At 34.7% G+C, this 23,266-nt stretch overlaps 3 protein-coding genes across 5 annotated transcripts in view; 1 reads left to right on the forward strand and 2 right to left on the reverse strand.

The window, feature by feature from the left end:
- The window catches only part of LOC140055697 (polyphosphoinositide phosphatase-like), a 41,110-nt gene extending 21,840 nt beyond the window's left edge, over nt 1-19,270 (forward strand). Inside the window, exons 2-24 of one of the 2 annotated variants that reach the window (XM_072101068.1) lie at nt 5,413-5,550; nt 9,210-9,468; nt 9,579-9,677; nt 9,794-9,911; nt 10,450-10,504; nt 10,780-10,881; nt 11,384-11,434; nt 11,650-11,720; nt 12,684-12,830; nt 13,302-13,402; nt 13,969-14,131; nt 14,437-14,534; nt 14,717-14,850; nt 15,281-15,428; nt 15,684-15,773; nt 15,887-15,945; nt 16,245-16,411; nt 16,532-16,673; nt 16,865-17,059; nt 17,332-17,391; nt 17,485-17,656; nt 18,278-18,456; nt 18,760-19,270. In XM_072101068.1, the coding sequence (XP_071957169.1) occupies nt 9,403-9,468; nt 9,579-9,677; nt 9,794-9,911; nt 10,450-10,504; nt 10,780-10,881; nt 11,384-11,434; nt 11,650-11,720; nt 12,684-12,830; nt 13,302-13,402; nt 13,969-14,131; nt 14,437-14,534; nt 14,717-14,850; nt 15,281-15,428; nt 15,684-15,773; nt 15,887-15,945; nt 16,245-16,411; nt 16,532-16,673; nt 16,865-17,059; nt 17,332-17,391; nt 17,485-17,656; nt 18,278-18,456; nt 18,760-18,931 (2,589 nt within the window). In that variant the 5' untranslated portion in view covers nt 5,413-5,550; nt 9,210-9,402 and the 3' untranslated portion in view covers nt 18,932-19,270. The remainder of the gene's footprint in view (nt 1-5,412; nt 5,551-9,209; nt 9,469-9,578; nt 9,678-9,793; nt 9,912-10,449; nt 10,505-10,779; nt 10,882-11,383; nt 11,435-11,649; nt 11,721-12,683; nt 12,831-13,301; nt 13,403-13,968; nt 14,132-14,436; nt 14,535-14,716; nt 14,851-15,280; nt 15,429-15,683; nt 15,774-15,886; nt 15,946-16,244; nt 16,412-16,531; nt 16,674-16,864; nt 17,060-17,331; nt 17,392-17,484; nt 17,657-18,277; nt 18,457-18,759) is intronic. The other variant, XM_072101069.1, reaches the window with a different exon arrangement.
- LOC140055698 (protein OSCP1-like) lies at nt 3,447-9,192 on the reverse strand. The gene is made up of 9 exons (XM_072101070.1): nt 8,813-9,192; nt 8,338-8,492; nt 8,023-8,190; nt 7,830-7,910; nt 6,548-6,651; nt 5,772-5,982; nt 5,397-5,536; nt 5,218-5,287; nt 3,447-4,794 (listed from the first exon to the last, which is right to left on the reverse strand). The coding sequence occupies exons 1-9, from the start codon at nt 8,922-8,924 to the stop codon at nt 4,684-4,686; spliced, it is 1,152 nt and encodes a 383-aa protein (XP_071957171.1). The 5' UTR covers nt 8,925-9,192; the 3' UTR covers nt 3,447-4,683.
- Nucleotides 19,271-19,335: 65 nt separating the features above from the next.
- LOC140055699 (uncharacterized) lies at nt 19,336-23,257 on the reverse strand. Of its 2 annotated transcripts, XM_072101071.1 has the most exons (10): nt 23,063-23,257; nt 22,453-22,510; nt 22,096-22,210; nt 21,875-21,910; nt 21,590-21,667; nt 21,111-21,219; nt 20,834-20,943; nt 20,316-20,429; nt 19,715-19,870; nt 19,336-19,473 (listed from the first exon to the last, which is right to left on the reverse strand). In XM_072101071.1, the coding sequence occupies exons 1-10, from the start codon at nt 23,175-23,177 to the stop codon at nt 19,402-19,404; spliced, it is 963 nt and encodes a 320-aa protein (XP_071957172.1). In that variant the 5' UTR covers nt 23,178-23,257; the 3' UTR covers nt 19,336-19,401. The 2 variants fall into 2 exon arrangements, with proteins under 2 accessions (XP_071957172.1, XP_071957173.1); XM_072101072.1 differs by lacking the exons at nt 22,453-22,510; nt 23,063-23,257 and adding an exon at nt 22,305-22,433.
- Nucleotides 23,258-23,266: the final 9 nt, after the last annotated feature.

A 23,266-nucleotide genomic window follows, 5' to 3' on the forward strand; every position in this document is an offset into this window, starting at 1 on the left:
AAATTCATTGAAATTGTGTATCACCAAACATTCACATAAAGTTTAAACATACCTACCTCACGATCCAGCCGAGCCGGTCGGTGTGGCTGCGCTGATGACGGACAAATTAAAGTTTGTCTTTGTTCGAATGATTGAAAAGTCAGGTATTATACGATTTCTATAGCTATTTCTATTCACACACAGTTCGGGGATGAGTGACGTTTGGTAGTAAAGATATATTTGTTATGTCAATCATTAATCTTATCAACACAGTTAATTCCACTCGAAATTGTAATATATGTTTGGTTAGTTGTTGAAACAATTTTTAGCATAACGTTGATGTTCAATACAAAATGCCTATACATTTTGGACTTTGTAGTAGGCGTGAAAAAACATCTAGCATTTTAAAATTATAACAAGATAGGAACACATTGTGACCGAGGCGATTCCTTGATGGGACATCTCATAGTGAAATCATAGATAGGAGAATAATATTTACAAGTTTTTATACGACCTGTGTGAACAAAGAGGTCGTGCTAAAGTTTATATTCTGTAAATATACACTTTTATTGTAATCGATTACCATTCCAAGTCAATATTTGCAGTACAAGGCAGGGGCCTGATATGATTGTACTGTATATTTAAAAACACATTTTGCATGCCTCTGTGACGTCAGACGCATCAAGTGTGACAGACTCATCTAACACCCCACCCAACATCTCGGACACCTGAAATATATAAGGGTGTGACGACTCATCTAACACCCCACCCAACATCTCGGACACCTGAAATATAGAAGGATGACAGAATCATCTAACACCCCACCTACCCAATATCTCGGACACATAGAGAAAAACAACGTCATTTGATCTGTGTTCCTAACAACTAGACCTCTATCTTACTAGTTCGTCGTAAACATACACCAAATTTACAATTTGCTAATAAAGCTAATAAATAGGATCGACATATGATAAATATATAATATGTTTTATTATAAAGTCCATATACGTACATACCATCAATTATTATACTTCATCATTGCACAACCTTCCACGCCGTAGATCTAATAGCAAAAGAGAGTGTTTGTGCCTAATATAATCGAGAGGAAAAAAAATGTACAACAAATCCCTACGGATCACGGTCATAATTATATTACAAACATCTGGTTGATCCCTGTGGCGTAATTGTTTTAATAAAAAGTAATGTACCGATTAGCCGTTGAGTAATAACTCAACAAATTGTTATTTCTTGTCACTATCAAACTTTATGTGACAAAAAAATGTGATGTGCCCATATATGAACATGATGCTGTCATATCACTACCATATTTAAGCATATCACTACCATATTTGGCCAGATCACATTTTTTTTTCAAACTAGTTTGATAGTGTAGACCCTGCTTAAGGTAGCATTTTTTTACAAAGTGACGAACATTTTTTTCTTTGATGGTTTATGTCTGTTACTGCATTATGAAAGTTATAAATACATTTTAATAAAAAATTGTTATTCCTTGTAAGACATGTGATAGGAAATTGAAAAGACCTCTCATGTTAAAATGATTGACATTGTGGATGTCAAACATAATATAACTGTGTAGGTTGATCTAGTAGGACCTAATAGGTCTACTTATGGGAAAAGGAACACATCTGGTAAGTTGATATATTATGACTATACGTGACTATTATAATACTTAGAATACCTAGATATACAGTAGGCATATTATAAGTTGCCTTCGTTGTTTTTGATTGATTGATTAATGGTTATTTTTATATTAAGCTGTAAACATTCATATCTGATATTTTTCCAATAAAAATAGTAGTTTTCCGTGTATGAATTGGAAATGCTTGCTTGTTTTAAAGTCCATAAAAAGTAGTTGGCTGAATCCAGCTCTCTCTTCGAAATGACACTTTACATCAATGTTGAGTGGATCGATTAAGTAACAGCGGACGCCGCACATTTTGTTGGCACACCTTGCCAAAAATAAGTTCTTGTACTACGTCCGTCAATGTACGGTTAACATAATACACAGCCATTCGACTCTTATATAATTAATTCATTCTTTTAGATATATAAAGCTGAACTGTTATTTATTCTAACAGGATAGACATAAATCTAATCATAACGAGGTCAAATTACTTGACGGAATACGTGAACTGCACACGCACGTATTTACCTGACGGTGATTACGTGAACTACATGCGTACGTGTGTAGTTCACGCATTCAACAATCTGTGAATACGTGAACGGTGACCTACATACGTACGTGTGTAGTTCGCGTTGAACAAACAGTGAATACGTAAACGGTGACCTACATACGTATGTGTGTAGTTCACGCATTCAACAAACGGTGAATACGTGAACGGTGACCTACATACGTACGTGTGTAGTTCACGCATTCAACAAACTGTGAATACGTGAACGGTGACCTACATACGTACGTGTGTAGTTTGCGTTGAACAAACAGTGAATACGTAAACGGTGACCTACATACGTACGTGTGTAGTTCGCGTTGAACAAACATTGAATACGTGAAAGGTGACCTACATACGTATGTATGTAGTTTACGCATTCAACAAACGGTGAATACGTAAACGATGACCTACATACGTACGTGTGTAGTTCACGCATTCAACAAACGGTGAATACGTGAACGGTGACCTATATACGTACGTGTGTAGTTCACGCATTCAACAAACGGTGAATACGTGAACGGTGACCTATATACGTACGTGTGTAGTTCACGCATTGAACAAACAGTGAATACGTGAACGGTGACCTACATACGTATGTATGTAGTTTACGCATTCAACAAACGGTGAATACGTGAACGGTGACCTACATACGTACGTGTGTAGTTCACGCATTCAACAAACGGTGAATATGTGAACGGTGATACATACGTACGTACGCGTGTAGTTCACGCATTCAACGAACGGTGAATAGGTGAACGTTGACCTACATACGTACGTGTGTAGTTCACGCATTCAACAAACGGTGAATACGTGAACGGTGACCTATAGACGTACGTGTGTAGTTCACGCATTCAACAAACGGTGAATACGTGAACGGTAACCTATATACGTACGTGTGTAGTTCACGCATTGAACAAACATTGAATACGTGAACGGTGACCTACATACGTATGTATGTAGTTTACGCATTCAACAAACGGTGAATACGTGAACGGTGACCTACATACGTACGTGTGTAGTTCACGCATTCAACAAACGGTGAATATGTGAACGGTGATACATACGTACGTACGCGTGTAGTTCACGCATTCAACGAACGGTGAATCGGGTGAACGTTGACCTACATACGTACGTGTGTAGTTCACGCATTCAACAAACGGTGACTAGGTGAACGGTGACTAGGTGAACGGCGACCTACATACGTATGTATGTAGGAACAGTTATTTGCACAGCTGTACTACACAAAAACAGTTACAAAAATAACATGGCTTTTTTTTTTTAATATACTAACATACAGTATCAGAACGGCTTTGCACGACTAGCCATGCTTTTTTACAAACTAGTTATTTGTAGGCCTGGACTGATTGCTAGCAATACCAACAATCACATTATTAGTAGGCTGACCATACAAATCAATTATGTTTGGACAAATGACCATTGCCAATAAATATCTATTCATAAACACTAATAAACATTCACTAAATAATTATATTATAAATACTGTCCTAGCCTCATTTGTATGTTTACATACACTTCTAATATAAAATATATACTTCTCATAATAAAATATACCAAACATAACATAACATTCTATACAATACAATGTAAATATTTTCAGCGATTTAAAAAAATAATATTTAACATTACATTTGTTGTGGTGTAGGGCTAAAAATGGTGTATACAGAGGAGGGGTAGCATCCCTCATTTTTGGTTAATTGTGAAAGTAGTTTTTGAAATAAAAGTCGTACCCGATTATGTTGGGTAGAGTAATCTTCACCATCTCAACACTCCATTTTTAAATACCCTGATTTCTTTAATTTAAACGTTAACATGATGCTTAGATTATGAAGTGCTCATAATGGCGTAACATAGAGACCTGAGTGAGGCCCCTGGTTTAACTCGAAGTGGCCCTGCAACGCTGGAGTCCTCGGGCGTTTTAAGCCTTTTTCAGGGCCCAGTGAGCTCAGGCAGTGTTTGTTCATAGTCATTATGCCATTGTTTCACAACAGGGTCAGACCGCATATTCATCTTCACATTTTATGTGAATTAAAACTAACATTTATTATCAAGGAGAGAAATAAAAATGTTAACAAGAAACAAAACTACTACATAATCACAAAAACCACTGACACATCAGAAAATTTTTCCTATCTAGTAACGAGATAAGAATATCTAATCTAGGAACATGATGTTCTTAAAGCTCTGTCTACACTATCAAACTTTATGTGACAAAAAAATGTGGTGTCCCAAATATGGTAGTGACATGCTTAAATATGGTAGTGACATGACATCATCATGACCATATATGAGCACATCATATTTTGTTGTCACATAACAATTTGATAGTGTAGATGTTCTTAATAATACTTTCATTTTCTTTTTAAATAAAAAAGAACTTTGTCAAGGTGATCAATACTGTACAATGTTAAAACACATCAACAGTGCTATCTAGCAACCATTGCCCATTGCAACTGGTGTCCTTAACAACGGTTGCTCTTAGCAACTGTTGTCTTTAGCAACTGTCCATTAGTTCCAGTAGATCGTCTCCCTTACTGCTTTGCGATGAAGATTCAGCAATGTCCAAATCTCCCATGATTTTGTTCAACTCATCACTTGTTTTGTTCTAGGAAAAATATACAAAATTTAAATACAGAGTGCCTGAAAAATGTTTAACATATTGGAATGATGTTAACAAATTAAGATAATCGCATTCTAATACCCTTTTCACATCTGCATAAATTGTTACAACTTGTAACAAGATTTGATCTCCTGATTTTATATTTATTAAGTTTTCATACACATGTACGCAAAAAATGAAGAATCTCGGGAGAAAGCATAGTTGCATGCTATTTGATTAACTATGATTAGTTAGTTTAATATACCAGGGCGATACATGTGCGTAGTATTAACAACTCAACAACTCGGAACAAAAACATGCCTCTCATCGGTGTGTTTTGGACATTTTCCAGAAAATTTTCTTCACACAATGCAAACCTGGTTACTACTTGTTAGTTTTTGCAGGTCTGAAAAGGGTATCATACTATACCTTAGAGGCATCAATCTTTATCACTTTCCAATCATACATTTCGGTCGGCGGTCTTGTTTCTTTGAATTCTCTATTTCACAAAAAAAAAAAATAAACAAAATTCAAAGTATCAGAATTAACAAACAAAATCAAATGTACTATAAAAAAAGTTTATTTCTTGAAGAAATTAAATAACTTACTGTTCTTCTTCTTCAGTGTTAAAAAGTGAAAGTTTAATAGATGAATCTTTTTTCTTGGATGAGTTCACATCAACAGAACCCATTAAATGAGCCAGAAGATTTAACTCAGCTTTTACGAGAGGGTTTATATTTGCAGAAGCCTACAAAAAACCAGGTAATAAAATTTAATTAATTTGCTTGAAAATTACTGTACTGTGACTTTTTAAACGAAGGTCAAAATTAACTGGGTCAAGTATAAATCATTATGCAAATTACTTTAAATTAAAGGGTGAGATCATTGTTCTTTTTATAATCTATTTTTAGTAACTTTTTTGCAGACTATGATATTATTAATATACAGTACATAAAATTGTGAAAAAAGGATAAACTACGTACCCGTTCTTCAGAGACCGGTTTAGCTTGAGATGCGTGTTTAGTATGAGACACAGAAGTTTCTGATGGACGAACGACGTTGTACATGTTGGTACCCAGCTTGGTGACCCTATTGCCTTTAAGGTCAAATGAGCCTTCTGTAGTGTTGACATTGTAGCTTTGTTTTACCTGGAATTTTGATGTCTGGACAGGCTGACCAGAACCATCAAAGTATCTGAATAGCAAGAAGGTTATGTTAAGCTCTGCTCACACTATCAAACTTTATGTGACAACAAAATGTGATGTACCTATATATGGACATGATGACATCATATTAGCGCACATCATAGTGTAGACAGAGCTGAAGTTAAATTCAAATTTTGCAATCTATGAATAGATTCTATTAACTCTTTTCTTTGTCACAACAATTTTTAATTATTTAATTTTTATTTAATTAAATTGAAATTTAGTTTAAGTTATACTGCTCTAATAATTCCATATATGCACCCATAAAGATATCAGTCCTTGACTTATTATTACATACTTATTAGTACTTGTATTGTAAATCGCTCAACATATTTATTTCCTATATTTATAGTTGTGAGGTAAAAATTATCCAATTGCTTTATCATCATCAACTTTTTTTTCCTAATTCTAACGATCATCATTGTTCCTCAGTTTGTCTGCCCTGTATTTTTTATTCATTTATATATGAATTTATTTATATTTTTGAAAATAAGGAAAATAAATATATTATATTATTATTATATCATAAACCCTCATTGTCGACACCTTCATACCTGATTGTTCCTGGACTTTCCACACCAAAGGGTAATAAACCATTTATTGGCAAAACGAATCTACCATTAGAATTCTGCACCTTGTCCTTTAGGAATATAGACACCTTAGGAGAAAAAATAAAATATTATTAAGATTATTTGAGCCTAAAATAATTTGTACAAATACATTGAGATACAATAACTGTAATACTTAATTAAATCAGGTCATGTGATCAGTTCATGCACTACATTAATGTGTTGTAGTGTTACCAAGACAATATTCAATAGTTTCATTAAATCCAAGGTTTAATTATCAGGTTTATTGTTGAACAATTATGAAGTATTAGAAGGTCAAGCCGAACATAGAATTTAATAGAATATAATTTATTAATGATTTAACATTAATAAGTATATCATAGTAAAATTGAGTATTAAAATGAATTGAAATTAAGTAAATAGCATAATCATATTCTAAAACATAATTCATAAGATTATTAAATTCAAGGTTTAATTTTCGCCTCATTGAAATATAACCTTCCATCATTCACCTCATGCCATTATTTGTACCATTCAACTCAGAAACATTATTTGTACCATTCAACTCAGAAACATTATTTGTACCATTCAACTCAGAAACATTATTTGTACCATTCAACTCAGAAACATTATTTGTACCATTCAACTCAGAAACATTATTTGTACCATTCAACTCAGAAACATTATTTGTACCATTCAACTCAGAAACATTATTTGTACCATTCAACTCAGAAACATTATTTGTACCATTCAACTCAGAAACATTATTTGTACCATTCAACTGAGAAACATTATTTGTACCATTCAACTGAGAAACATTATTTGTACCATTCAACTCAGAAACATTATTTGTACCATTCAACTCAGAAACATTATTTGTACCATTCAACTCAGAAACATTATTTGTACCATTCACCTCATGCCATTATTTGTACCATTCACCTCATGCCATTATTTGTACCATTCACCTCATGCCATTATTTGTACCATTCACCTCATGCCATTATTTGTACCATTCACCTCATGCCATTATTTGTACCATTCACCTCATGCCATTATTTGTACCATTCACCTCATGCCATTATTTGTACCATTCACCTCATGCCATTATTTGTACCATTCACCTCATGCCATTATTTGTACCATTCACCTCATGCCATTATTTGTACCATTCACCTCATGCCATTATTTGTACCATTCACCTCATGCCATTATTTGTACCATTCAACTCAGAAACATTATTTGTATACTACTGTATTATACTTACCCTTATATGTGTATCTTGAAAAAACGTTAAAAGGGTCTGGCGTAAAAGTTGAAATTCCCCTGCCGTCATCGATGCATAGATCTACAATAAAATCAATTGGGTAATAGAGTATAAATTAATCCATTTTATTTTCATATCAATTACAACCATAGACTGAATTGAGTGTGTCTATAACAGTGAGGCAGCACTGTACCTGATAGAGCATCTGGTGGACACTCTCCACTTGATTTCTAATTACAGGTACATCCTCCACGTACTTGTGAATAGCGTCAAGGTGGTTTAACGTGACAAGCAAAACGTCTTGAGGGCGTAGACATAAGGACACCTGATGCTTGAACGCCATGGTCATAAGATCGTATAGCTGTAACAACGAATGAAAAAAGAAAGTTTTTTTGTTTCATTTTGCAAAAATCAGTTCAAACAACTGGACAGTAAGAAAATTATCTTTATGGATGAACAAATAAATACAAAGATACTTAAACATGCAATGGTTAGTAATGTAACAAACCTTGTCCATACTGGCCGTGTTTAAACGCATAATAGATGCGTGCGCAAGCCTGTCAAAGACGGTTCGCATGGCTTTTTTCGTGTATAACTCTTGCGGTTTGAAAAGCTCTTCTACAAAACGTTTGTTTAACATGGCACCAACTATATCATGTAATACTGAAATATATAAAGTGTAAACGTTATTTTATTATACTGTATTAAATTATATCTATAATGATATGAAATGAGAAAACATGTTACATACATAGTCACTAAAAAAAGGATTATAGAGTACTCTTCTATTTATGCTGTTTAATTTCTTTTTCTTGTATTTTTTTACACCTACTATAACCTAACTATTATTATGCACGAATTCCCTAGGCCTACTACCCAAATTCTGATGTCAAACACTATACAACAGGACCTGTCTGTCACACACAAGACTCCTGGCTGCAATTGTATTACACTACAAACAGTTACAGGCCTAACTTAACTACCTTTCTTCGATTTATCATGTGGTATATTTTGAGCCCGGAGTCTTTGATCTAATATATACATCATCTCCCCTCCAAGGTTGATAAACAAGAGTGGAAGCGTGCGTAACGACATCTTAAAATATAATAAACTACACAAATATTAGACGAATATCATTAACATAAACATCAAATTTCTTCTTTTTTTTCTATAAGCTTCATGTCACCCTGGTATTTTACCAGCCGTCTTTACTTTCTAAATAAGAGCGACTGGAATCCAAGGTTAATATAAAATGAGGGCGTTTGACAAATAAACCCGTGGTAAACAAAACTACGGTAAATAAGCTGATCAAAACATTATCCTTTTCCCTGTTTTGTTGATAATTGTTAAATACTTCACTGATTACTATTAATTTTCTAGTAGTTCTAGGCCATCATCCATGAAATACCACCACCAATAATTTGAGAAAAGGCCACTCAATGATATAGGTCTAGCTAGCCTAGTGTAGAGGCTAGCCTATAGGCTTGGCAGTCTAGACGGCCTCTCTACCCGGAACAGCGGCCCAGTAGCTACCCAGCCAAGACCCAGCCCTTGCTTGTATGCCATACACACAATGACCATGATTTTTGACAGTGTAATAAGTGGAATTCAGAAAATCGTGCTGTATGAGACACCTTCTGTAAGTATGATTGAAACTATGTATAAATTAATTTACTTAAAAATACTGCATTTTACTAACAGTAACAATAATTAAACATCGACAATACATTTAAACATTAAATTTTTCAGAGATTCTACATCATTGGGTCAAATACATCAGAAACAAAATTTAGGGTTCTCAAAATAGATCGATCGGAGCCAGATGGACTACAAATTATTGATGATAAGGTACTTTTTTTCTTATTTGCACATACTGTTAGAAGACAAATCAAAATAAATTATCTTATAATAATGCCAAATGGTTTGTTATGCAAATTGATAGATGGATAATCTTTTTTTTTAAGGTTGAGTATGGCCGTCAAGAAATCCAAGACCTGCTGCGGACATTGGCACATGGAAACTTGCCACTGCAGAAGATGATCAGCGGTCTTACTAAAACAATTTCTGCATTTGGAATACTTGGTATGCTGAGTGTTGATAAGCCATCAAAGATTTTAAAGATAGCCTTTTTCTTAGTCAAATACATACAGTACAGTAACAGTCCAATAATTTTGTTTTTTGTCTGCTTGTCAGATTTGGAATTTTGTTTGTTATTATTTATTTATACTGGCCGACCTTTTCAGTAAAAGACTGGTCTCCCAGAGGGCCCAGTTGTGATCAGTGGCTGGGTTAACCCTCTACTCGTCTCGAAAGATGTACTAGGTTCTATAAAGAGCACATAAGCTAGGTGTGTACACAGGACCTAAAGTTTATAGTCCTTATCCGAGAAGACTCGTTCTAGCAGAGAAGAGTGAAATACACTCTTCCATGGTTCTGCCACAAGAACAATAGAGCGAGTGAGAATCTTTCAAAACCAGGGCTGATTTTTGTTTTGGGAGAGTTGAATGTAGCATAGTGTGCTCTCAAGTCTTGTTTATTATCAACAATAACAATTTTAACATTTCTGTACATTGTAACATTGCTATTTTCATTTATAAAAATTTTAACCGATTACTTTCAGGTTTTATAAGATTTCTTGAAGGGTATTACATTTTGCTTGTTACTAAGCGTAGAAGGTACTGTATGCATATAATAACATTTTAATTGTTTTTTAAACTTTGACCTAATATCCTCAATTTTAGATAAAAACCAATCATTAATACAGTAAACTGCAAAAGCATGATTGTCTATGCTATAAAATACTCATCATATTGTTATAAGATTCAATTTTTCTACACTAATTATTTTGAGATTCATTCCTAATGCTATTGTATGTACTGTAATACACTCAATTTCTTGTTCAAGTACCTTAACCTGAATTAGAATGGTGGTACATTTTTTCTTCTCCCAGGGTTGCTGTGATTGGTGGACATACAATATATAAGATAGAGGACACCAGTTTGCTTTCAGTTGGTCAGGAAGGTTTACGACAAATGCATCCGAATGAACATCGGTAAGTGTCTTTTGTTAGTAGAGGTTCTACTGTAATTGAGTTTAAGCTTCCATTGTATTTTTTTTTATTTATTCGACTTCTCACTAACTCAGTTAGTGAAGGATCTGGACCAACAGGTGGTAAACACCTCTAAAACGGCCCAGTCCCAATTTTCACAGTGGCTGTGTGTGTGACAGTGGCTGTGTTTGTGTGGACTAGTACACCGGGGTAACCCCCTACTCGTCTCGGAAGATGTACTAGGTTCTTTAAAGTGCGCATGAGCTATGTGTACACTGGACCTACGGTTTATAGTCCTTATCCGAGAAGACTCGTTCTACCACCAGAACCATGGAGCGAGTGAGCCTCGAACCTTTGCCGATGTTATGGCTACTTAATTACGGTTCCACTGTCTTAACCGCTCGGCCACTCACTCACTCTAAAGTATACATTTTAAATCTGCAAACTCTCATGTATCCAATTTATAATAATTGCTAATATAGTTGTTACTTTTTTCATGTTTCAGATATATCCGGATTTTTCAGAATATTGACTTGACAAGTAATTTCTACTTTAGGTAAGTATTAACTTATAAAAAAAAGCATTTGATTATATTAATTGTAAATCCAGTATTTCCAAGATTAATTCGCATCAGTGGGTGTGGAGATATGCGCATGATGTTACTATCTTAATGTTTAAACTTCAGAAACTTTTACTGTATGATTAATAATGATGTTTTAACACTCATATTTTGTCCAAATAAATGTGTTTATATTGTTTATATTTTCACAGTTACAGTTATGATTTAACACACTCACTTCAGTTCAACTTGACTTCTACTAAAAAAACAAAAGGACCACAAGGTGCAGTGTTTAGAAATTCAACATTTTAGTAGAGTACAGTATATTTTCTCTATGAGATTGAACTTTCTTTCAATTCTCCCAATAATGGATTCTAAAAACAGGAAACCCGGAGGTCGAAAATGTCCCCAATTTATTTTTATCAATTAAAAACACATTCTGAATACCAGAATTTCTAGAAAACCAGATATATTAGGCCAGCCCAAAGGAGTATCTAGTAGACTGTACTTGTATATTAAATTTTAAAAATGTTAAATGCAGCCTACACTGACCTTACCTTAAGTGATGCTTACCTTTAAAGTGAAATAAGGAGGCAAAGGCCTCGAATAGGCTGCCTCCTCTCAAAGTTTTTATGTGTAAGTCATATGTTCGTTGTGTTGGGCTAGAAACAATGTGATAAGCTAAATCTGTGTAATATTATAGTATATTACTGTATAATATATTCTACAAAAGGCTATACCGTAAAACCTCGAAAAGAAGCCCATGGGCTTCTTCTTTTTTTAGTGCTCTTGGATGGGCTTCTTTTCAAGATGGGCTTCTTTTCGAGAGTACTTTTGCAAACTGTAGAGGGGGGCTTCTTTTCGAAATGAATGCGGTAAATTTTGTGAATTTCTACTACAATAATGTGACTTTTGAGACATTTTTTCAACCATGAAATTATGTTTAATATACCAATTAAAAAACAATATAAAAAGCAAAAAAACAGTCCTATGATTCATCGTCAAATACAATAATTTCGTCATCATCTCAATACAGTATGAGTAGTCTGTCTCAAAATGAAGCCCATACTATCTTGAAAAGAAGCCCAGGGGCCTTCATTTCGAGATGGGCTTCTTTTCGAGGGTACTTTTGCAAACTGTAGAGGGGGCTTCTTTTCGAGATGGGCTTCTTTTCGAGGTTTAAGCCCATGGGCTTCTTTTCGAGGTTTTACGGTTAATGATTTCTTTATATTATTAATCTTTCCAGTGCCAGATTTTGATAGCAAGATTGAGGCAGTTAGAAACAAGCCAAGAATGAAGTATGTTTGGAACACATTCTTTTGGAAAGGCTTCTCTGATGATTTACATAAAGATTGGGTCATGTATATGATTCATGGTTTTTGCAGTCAAACTCGTATCCTTTGTATGTATAAAGACACTAAAGCTCTGTCTACACTATCAAACTTTATGTTACAAACAAAATGTGATGTGCCTATATATGGACATGATGATGTCATATCACTGCCATATTTAAGCATATCACTGCCATATTTAAGCATATCACTACCATATTTGGGCACATCACATTTTTTTTGTCAAACTAGTTTGATAGTGTAGACAGTACTTTACATGTGGTCAATTAGAGGTACATTATAATCTCCTCTTTTGGAATTCCCCTATTCAGAGGACACCTAGGTGTCATATTCCTAGAAAACAAAAACATGATGAAATATATGATTTAACACTACGACCAATTCCTATTCAGGGAAGACCCCTATTCATACGACACCTCTATTGAAGGACACTGTTGGGTCCTGGAGGTATTTCTTTAACAGTATTTCTATTGTTTTCAGTGCATATTGTTATTCTTGACAGTAGTTTGTAGATGTTAGTGTATTTGGTCGACCAATTATAATGACAGTGATTGCTAGACGATCCAATGGATACGCTGGTACTAGATTCTTAAAGAGAGGCATTAACAGTGAGGTAAGACCCAACCAAATCAAGGGGTTAGTTTTTGTTAAGCTCTGTCTACACTATCAAATTTTTATTTTTTTTATTTTATGTACTTTCACTATTATATATTCATATTTTAGTCTACTCTGTAGGAATGTTAGTGTACTTATAGGCATACGGGAGTCACGACTTAAAGTTCAGTGAACTTACTGTGACTTCCATCCACCCACATTTAATATATGTTATGTAAATGTAAATGATATATATATATATATATATAAGTGAGTGGAAAAAATAAATAAACGAAACGAAACGAAACTAGTTTGACAAAAAAACTGTGATGTGCCCAAATATGGTAGTGATACCCAAATATGGTAGTGATACCCAAATATGGTAGTGATATGATGTCATCATGTCCATATTATGGGCACATCACATTTTTTTTCACATAAAGTTTGATAGTGTAGACAGAGCTTTAGAAAAATTATTTCCATTTTGATGAAGTGCTACAAGTTTTTTTTTTATGCAAACTTACCATAATACCTCATGAAGCTCGGCTGGGTTCATACATTATTCTTAATTTTAATTTCTTTTAGGGACATGTAGCCAATGAAGTAGAAACGGAACAGATTGTTTATGATGGAACAGTTACAACTTTTTCTAGAGGACGCTATACTTCTTTTGTTCAGCTACGGGGATCAGTACCTTCTTTTTGGTCACAAGATATATCTAACATGGTTCCAAAACCACCAATAACAGGTTATTTAAAGTTCTTAAAGATATCTGAGAAACTTCATAATTGATTTAACTTTTCCAAGCAATTCTTGTCTGTCACATTTTGCTACATTTTTTTGACTAGTTCATCTCCTAGACAATTAATTCTCAAGTGCCCATATATAGACATGATGATGTCATATCACTACCTTATTTGGGCATATCACTACCACATTTGGGTACATCACACTTTTTTGTCAAACTAATTTGATATTGTAGACAGAGGTTTATTACTACTTGATTGATACCATTGTTTTATGTATAGTATTCTATCTATTTATCATCTCTAGTTGACAAATCAGATCCTCTGGCACTTGGAGCTGGTCAGCATTTTAATGAAGTCCTCTCTAATTATGGGGCACCTGTCATAGTGCTCAATCTTGTTAAGGTGAGTAAGCATGTTCTATTCTTTGATTTCTTCTCTTTTATTGGATTACAAGTGTATTCAAGGGATCACAATGGAGCCTAACCATGATACATGGTGAAAATGTGGATCTACATTTATGAGTAATTAATCATTATTGATATATACTGTAGGATCAACTTTTATATATTTTTTTCTATTTGTAGAAACGAGAGAAAAGAATTCGAGAAGGGATCTTAAGTAGAGAATTGTCTTCTGCTATCATTTACCTGAATCTGTTCCTACCACCAAAACACACAATTCAATATGTTACACTAGACATGGCAAGATTAACAAAAAGGTATTAATTAGTATACCTGTTGGCAAGGGACTAAACCATTTAAATATTTTACCTATACTGGACGACGACTTAAAAGTCAAAGACTGGTCTCCCAAAGGTCCCAGTTATGATCAGTGACTGTGATGTACTAGTACACCGGGGTAACCCCCTACTTGGCACGAAAGATGTACTATTGTAGGTTTTTTAAATTGCACATGAGTTAGATGTGTACACTGGACCTACGGCTTATAGTCCTATTTCTTAAAGACTCATTCTACCACCAGAACCATGCAGAGAGTGAGTCTTGAAACCGTGCCGATGTTGTGGCTACTACGTTCCACTGTCTTAACCGCTTGGCCGGTCACGCGAAAAGTTTAGAAGCCAATTCTCAACCTTTTTGATTTTGCCCTATTTTTTTCATTGTTCTGAAAATACTCTTCTTTTCTTGTAGTCCAAAACATGATGTCATTAAATCTCTCCATAAAGCATGCACGTCAGCTATTGACCGAATCGGTTTTTTTGCTTCTGGTTATGGAGTAAACAGCGCCATCAGTGGTCACAAACACACCGATGTTAACAATCTGTCTGTCTATAAGCAGGTAAAAATGCTATTCCAAGCATAACTGTAGATAAAATTCGCCTGTTCCCACTCCTCCATTTATAATAGATTCAGAACTAGTTTCGTAAATATACTGCTATTATTTGTGAAAATTGATATGATTATATATGATTTAGATACAGTATTATGATTTTAAGCAAATATACAAGTATATGTATATAAATATATAAGTTTTTAACTGGGAATATACAGTACCTACAGTTTGAATTAAACAATTTGTGTCTTGTCTGTTTAGACTGGTGTATTGAGAACAAATTGTGTCGATTGTCTTGATAGAACAAATACAGCTCAGTTTGTCGCTGGAAAAATTGCACTCTCCCATCAAGTAAGTAGCTATCGATCTTCTTTTACCTTCTTTCTGCAAATGGTAGGCCTACTACTTTTTAACAATATACTGTATTTTACTGGAATAAACAAATAATATTTATCATTTTTTAGCTTTTTTGTCTTGGTGTTTTGGATAAAATTGACCTAGAATTTGACTCTGATATTTTAAGGTAAAATTTCTTTTATTTTTAGAAACAAATTCTTTGAAAATATGCCTAAGCATTTATTTATTGCCCCTTATAAAATATTATATGACACTTTTAAAGCCTATAGAAACTTACTACTTACTAAAGCTCTGTCTACATTATTAAACTTTATTAAACTTTATGTGACAAAAAATGTGATGTGGATACGATGATATCACTACCATATTTAAGAATATCACTACCTTTTTTGGGCACATCACATTTTTTGTAAAAACTAGTTTGATAGTGTGTACAGAGCTTTACGATGTAATTTCTATTTATAGAATCTTGGAAGATATGTACGAAGATCATGGAGATACATTAGCTGTCCAATATGGTGGCTCGCAACTTGTACACAGTATACGTGACTACCGTAGGCTCTCTCCTTGGACGTCGCATTCCCGAGACATCAAACAGACTATGTCAAGATATTTTAGCAATGCGTTTTCTGGTTTGTGCGAAATTCAACTTTTACTTTTTAGTAGTCTGCTAGTACAAACAAAATATTCCAAATGATTGGCTAAAACAAACCATTTCTGGCATTTATTAAAGTATTATCTTATTTTCACAGACCATGAGAAACAGTGTGCAATAAACCTTTTTCTTGGTGTCTATCAACCAACATTGGAAAGAACAAACTTGTGGGACTTGCCTTCTGACTATTATCTGCACCACACATCCACTATGGGCCGACACAAGAAGAAACCAAACTGGTTAGTCTTTTCATCCTCTACTTCCATAACAGTAGTTTTTTTGTATATTTGTATTTACTATATGCATATAAATCTCGAATTTTCCTAATATTGTAATTTCTTTCTGTTGAAAATAATGAAACAATACTGTCTGCAGATTGGATATAATATATATATATATATATATTATATAATAATTTTTATTTGAATAGCTACACAAATTGGCTTTCCGAGGATGTCCGTTGTGTTCTACCATTTTCTCGCGATGAAATCAGGAATTGTATACTGGAGTATCAGCGAGGTGAAATTGGTGATGGTCATGTTGATATTTACATGGACCTTTATCGTCCCTCAGAGTTCTCATCCATAGAAACACTCTTTTACAGTAATATGATACATTCCATCAGGTTAGTATATTATGTTTTAGACTTTTTAATTGCACTGCCTACTTCTCACCAAACAAATAAACGCAAATTACTGGTGGAAAATGACAATGCTGTGTGTATCTCAGTTGCTGAATCTCAATGGATATACTGTATAAATAAAATAAAAGAACTAATTCAAAATGATAAAGTAGTGGCAGGCTTTGGGAAAACACTATTCCTTCTTCAGCATCAAGACTAATTACAGTATATAGTATATACAGTTATAAATCTTAATTTTGATCTTATTTGAATAGGAATTTCATGCCTAAAAATGTTACCTGTCACAGTCCATTTGCAGTGAGAAACGAAGAGAGGTAAGAATCAAAATTTGAGACAAAGAAAACATCACATTATTCCATTGTTTTAAATAGAAATTTACTGAATGACCTTTGGTTTTACTCTTCTAGAACAGAGTTGATAAATCAGACAATTCCTCACAGAGTATCTGCAGGAGGAAAACCAATAGATCAGGATGTATCCTCCAGTACTGAGGACAGTTCCTCTAGTGAAGATGGCACCACAGTCTCATCAGTAGAGCAAAGGAACCACAATGATGTCAGCAGCTGTGTGTCTTTTAAGGTACAAGACGTAGTTATGTTTTTGTAAAATTTAATACTAAAATGTGGCAAGTTAGGTGCTTGACCATTTCCTGTGTGAAAGTCATCCAAATTGAGCAAAGATACTAAAATTATGTGCTATGTGTATCATTTAATGTACCAGACACACAGTAGTTATGTTATTGTAAAATTTAATATTAAAATGTGGTATGTTAAATGCTGACCATTTCAGGGGACGATTCAGTTGGCCCGAGCCACCATTTCACAAATTGTAATGCAAAAGGTAGAACATCAAATTACGTTCAGCACTTAATTTCACTATTAGGCACTGTCTTTTGTGTGTAAAAGTCATCCCAATTGACAATTGACTACTTGATGTGCAGTTATCCTACCAGATTAACTACTTTTATTGACACTATCCCAGAGTCCTCAATTCCAAGTCCTGGCTTTGATTTGTTGCATGGCAAATTACAGTCCTTCATAACATTACTTAGTTTAGAAAATGTGGGTTTAGTTTTTCCTGTGAGTGGATAGTCAACTTGCTGTTATTGATGTGTGCATTCCAAAGATCACATTTCTAGAATGATCTCCCCAGTACCATAGGAGTTAGAAAAATATAGGTCGCATGATTTCACTTTTGCAGGATTTGTTTTCAACAATGAAAGAGTCTTATGGTGTAGAAATTACAAAACCAACCCGCCACGATGAGGGTATCTATCAACGGTTTGTCCAGATAGAAATCAATGCATCTGCCAAGACAACGGAGCAGATGTCACCAACGGGCAAGTCCTTCAAACGCTGTATAAAAAGGTGTACACGCCTGTAAGTAAAACCTTATTTCTATACGATTGTCCCAGACGTATATGCGGCGCTGTAAGATGCGTGCTGGTAGTGAAGACATGATTACTTTATATTTTTTAAAATTCTAATTAATTTATTTACAAGCGCTACATGTTAGCTACCAATGTTAGTTAGTCTACACCATCAAACTAGTTTGACAAAAAAGTGTAATATGCCTAAATAAATATGGTAGTGACATCATCAAGTCCATATATGGGCACATCACATTTTTTTGTAACATCAAGTTTGATAGAGCATACTGTATTCTATTCTTTTTCCCCCCAGATTACACAATAGTGCATTTTCATTGGACAGCTCATATCATGTGACACCCCCAACAGTTTCTCGTCATTCCAAAGCACTGTACGAAGAAAATGTCAAACTTGCCAGTCATGGGGTGAATCACAACAAAGATGTGGATTTATATAAATCATATGTCCGCCAAAGACATTTATGATAAACTTTTATAGCAATTTACCATTTTAAATAATGAAGTAAGTGGTGCAGCTCTTCATGTGAAGGGGAAAAACCCAGTATCACTTAAGCTCTGTTTACACTATTAAACTAGTTTGACAGAGAAATTGATATGCCCAAATATGGTAGTAAGGTGATCATCATTTCCATATATGGGCAAATCATACGTCGTCACATGTTTGATAGTATAGACAGAGCTTTAGACAGTACTTTAATTGACCATTAAAGATGTAGGCAAATATAAAATTAAATTTAGATATATATTTATTCGTAATTTATTCGTAATTTGTTATTATTGATACAACCCCCTTCCCCCTAAAATGTTCACATAATAGTATCATTATTTTCTTTGTGCTTTCAGTATAATAATTTTTGAGACTATTAAAATCCTTGGTTTCTTGAATACACAGAGCTACTAAATGTGTGTGTTAGTCAAAAACCTGGCATTATTTGTTATGATGCAGTGGGCAGTAGTGATTTTGGTGTGTAAACAAACATCTTTTCATCCCATCCACAGTCTACAATCTGAAAACAAATTATAAACACAATGAGTATAGATTAATTAATAGCCATGCCTTGCATACTGTACCCAGTGGTGTACCCTCCAATGCCTGTTTTTACCTCTGGGCACTGCTCAGGGGCCCCACAAGGCTGCGAGGCCCCTGGGTTTAGCCAGTGAGCGCTCATAGCCGTTGCGCCTCTGACTGTACCTATCATTTAAAATATTGGTTAAAGAAACTTAGCAATACAATATCGTAACGGTTACCTGTCCAGGTTTGTGCAAGTTGAAATCTAAGCCACACACAAATTCCGTATGGTGTTCTATTACTTCTAATGGCTGCGTTTGTTTATTAAAATCCCATGTTCTTACAGTGAAGTCGTACGAACAAGACGCCACCACGCTGCCAACATGCGGTGAACACTGGTAATTGAAATAACAAACTATTATTATGTATGGTACACGCAATCACTTAGATTAAATAGCTAAGGCTAGTTTAGTCATCCAGGTCAAAGTTCATTGGCAAATATTTAGGCATACAGTATTTTACAAGTCACTTGACAGTGATCTACTCCCATTAAGCTTGGTTCCCAGTAGAACGTAACGCAAGGACGTAAACGCAACGCAAGCATTTTAACCAATGACCAGCGAAGTTATAGACAGTTAGCAATCACAAGCGAATAAGCCATCGCTTGTGATTGGTCAATTCACTTGCGTTGCGTTACGTCCTTGTGTTGCGTTGCTAGTGGGAACCACGCTTTACTTACATATGAACAGTAAGGCGTTTGAGGAACTAGTATACCACCTATTTCTAATTAATTCTATTTGTGTCTTTCTTTTCTGTTCATTATTTTCTATGATGCATTACCTTCACTCTTCTTATTGCATATGTATGTCCCATGAGCTGGAATATTGGTTCTCTTGGTTTTCTTAAATCCCACCCTCTTACTGCAGAATCCACTGATCCAGTTACAATAATATTCTGAAAAATAGAACATTATAAAGCTCTGTATACACTATCAAACTTTATGTGACAAAAAATGTGATGTGCCCATATATGGACATGATGATGTCATATCACTACCACCATATTTGAGCACATCAACCTTTTTTTGGTCAAACTTTATACTGTATGTTGACTGCAAGGATAAGAGTTCATACCCTGGCTGCTGGGGCTTTACTCAGGCTCAAGCTCTGTCTACACTATAAAAATAATTTGACAAAAAAGTGTGATGTGCCCAAATATGGTAGTGATATGCTTAAATATGGTAGTGATATGACATCATGTCCATATATGGGCACATCACATTTTTGTTGTCACATAAAGTTTTATAGTGTAGACAGAGCTTTATGGCTAGTCAATTGTTATTTTGTAAACATTTTTACCTCATTGTATTTACACCAATCAGCAGTAAGAACTTCTGAATTGCACACTGGCATAACCATTCTTGCTTCAAAAGATTTTCTTGTGTCCCAGATACGAAGAGTTTTGTCACCTTCAAAAACAAATTGGGTTTAGATTATCATTATGCCATGGAGTGTTGGAACAAGTGAGCTGTTACTAGAGTTTTTTATAGTGTTTAAAAGTAATTACAAGTAAACTTTGAATTACCCGTTAATTTATTGTGTTTTACCCATTAATTTATTGGGTTTTCCCCCTTACCTGATGCTGATGCAAAACAATTTGGAATATGTGGTGACCAGAGAGCACAATAGACCACATGCTGATGACCAGAAAATGTAGATAAAGAACTTGGATGGGTTAGATCCCACTGCATTTAAGAAAAAAATATATTGTTGCATAGCCATTAAATAAATACATTGTGAAAACAGTTACTATTACTACTGTACTAATTCCATCAAAATACAATAACTAAAGCCTTATTCTTATACGATCGTTTGATTCTTTCGCAGACGTGTAGGCAGTGTTGTAAGATGGGTAGTGGCAGTGTCACAGACACGCCATGGATATGCCATAGTAATCAATTTATAAAGTAGAACTGTTCTATTCAGGGGATTTCCTGTGAAACAAACAACACATATGTTTTAACACCATGGCAAACCCCTATTAAGGAGACACACCTATTAAGGGAACACTTTCATTCAAAGGTGTCCCCCTAATAGGTGTTACACTGTACTTACTAGTTTAATAGTGCCATCCCAAGATGCAGACACAATTAACTGCTCGCCTCGTGTTTGGCTCCAGTTGACTCCATAAACCTATAAAAAAAATTTGATGAAATACACTATTTTTTACTTCCCAATTTGTATATATTAAGGCAAGTAATGCAAATAGTTATTAACAAGTTAGATATTGCAACAACAAAATAATAAATAGGTACAATTGGTGATGTCATGAGGGGGCCACTTATGCATTCTAGAAATTTGGTATGAATGTTTTGGTCCTAGGCATTCTACTGCACTTACTTCCTTCTCGTGTTCTTTCAGAACTTTAATAGGACCCTATAAAAAAACACAACAAACAAATTAGCTTTTAATTGTAAACATAATTTTATATATTTAATATCTTTTCATTGAGATGATTTAAAATGATAAGATGAGGAAAAAGTCGGCCCAACCAAGATTTGAACCCGGAACCTCCTGCTTGATATGCAGATAGGTACATATAATATAAGTTAAGTACGTACTGTTGGTTGGGCAGAATCCCACACCTGTATAGAGCCATCTCCTCCCCCAGTAACAAGCAGGTTCTCATTGGATTCGGACCATGTGACATCAAATAAACCATCGCTCCAATCAAAACTGAAACAAAATAAAAGAGTACATAAAGAAATTTCAGACTATAATCGCACACCAAATTTCACATTGGCATTAGATGTGCATAGCCAACACCTACTGTAGGTCACGTCTACCCATTAAAAATGAGCAATTTGAGCCCAATTAGTTGTTTCAAATTGGCATGAATTCAAACTCCGCAAAGTCTTTAAATTGCATACAGCATACATTCTGTATGATGGATCTTGCACCCACTTTTTTGAATCTACCTTTTAAGTAGTACTCCTCCTGCTGGTGTGTCATCTATGATGAAAAGTGTTCCACATCCTGCAAAAAATACATCATAAAACTTTACATTTTTAGGCTACTCACTAAAGCTTGGTTCCCACTAGAACGTAACCAGGAACGTAACGCAAGGACGTAAACGCAACGCAAGCGTTTTAACCAATGACAAGCGACGTTATAGACAGTTAGCAATCAGAAGCGAATAAGCCATCGCTTGTGATTGGTCAATTCACTTGCGTTGCGTTACGTCCTTGTGTTGCGTCGCTAGTGGGAACCACGCTTTACAGTCAAACTGAAAATAGGTCACCATATGGCATAACATAACATTAACAATTAACATTCAATTTTTTTTAATGAATTAATTTTAAATTTGTTGTGGCCTGCCTATTAAATGCACCAACCAGTGACAATTTGTTAAGCAATTAAATGAACAGCAATACAAGAAATAATGTCCTATTTTTTTTTAATGCTAGGCCTAGATTCTAGTAGGCCTGTTTAGAAGTAGGGTCTAGCCCAGCTAACTAGGCTAAGCCTTTTCAGCCGCTAGATAATGCCAATAAATGGTGTTGAGAGGCCTAACTAAGCATGGCCTACCTGCTATTCCATAATGTTGGGACGTAGCAAGGGCTATTCTTTGAGGAACATATGGTGAAAACGAAACTGCAAACCCATGTCTTTTTGCAGACCAAAACGTAGGTTGGTTTTGCATTATTCACTTTAAAACATGCATTGTTATTAAAAATAAACAATGCTCTTTTTCTCCTCAGTTGTGTTTTTTTCTCAGCCAAGCATGCGCCA

Source organism: Antedon mediterranea, chromosome 7 (genome assembly GCF_964355755.1).
Source record: "Antedon mediterranea chromosome 7, ecAntMedi1.1, whole genome shotgun sequence".
NCBI lineage: Eukaryota > Metazoa > Echinodermata > Crinoidea > Comatulida > Antedonidae > Antedon > Antedon mediterranea.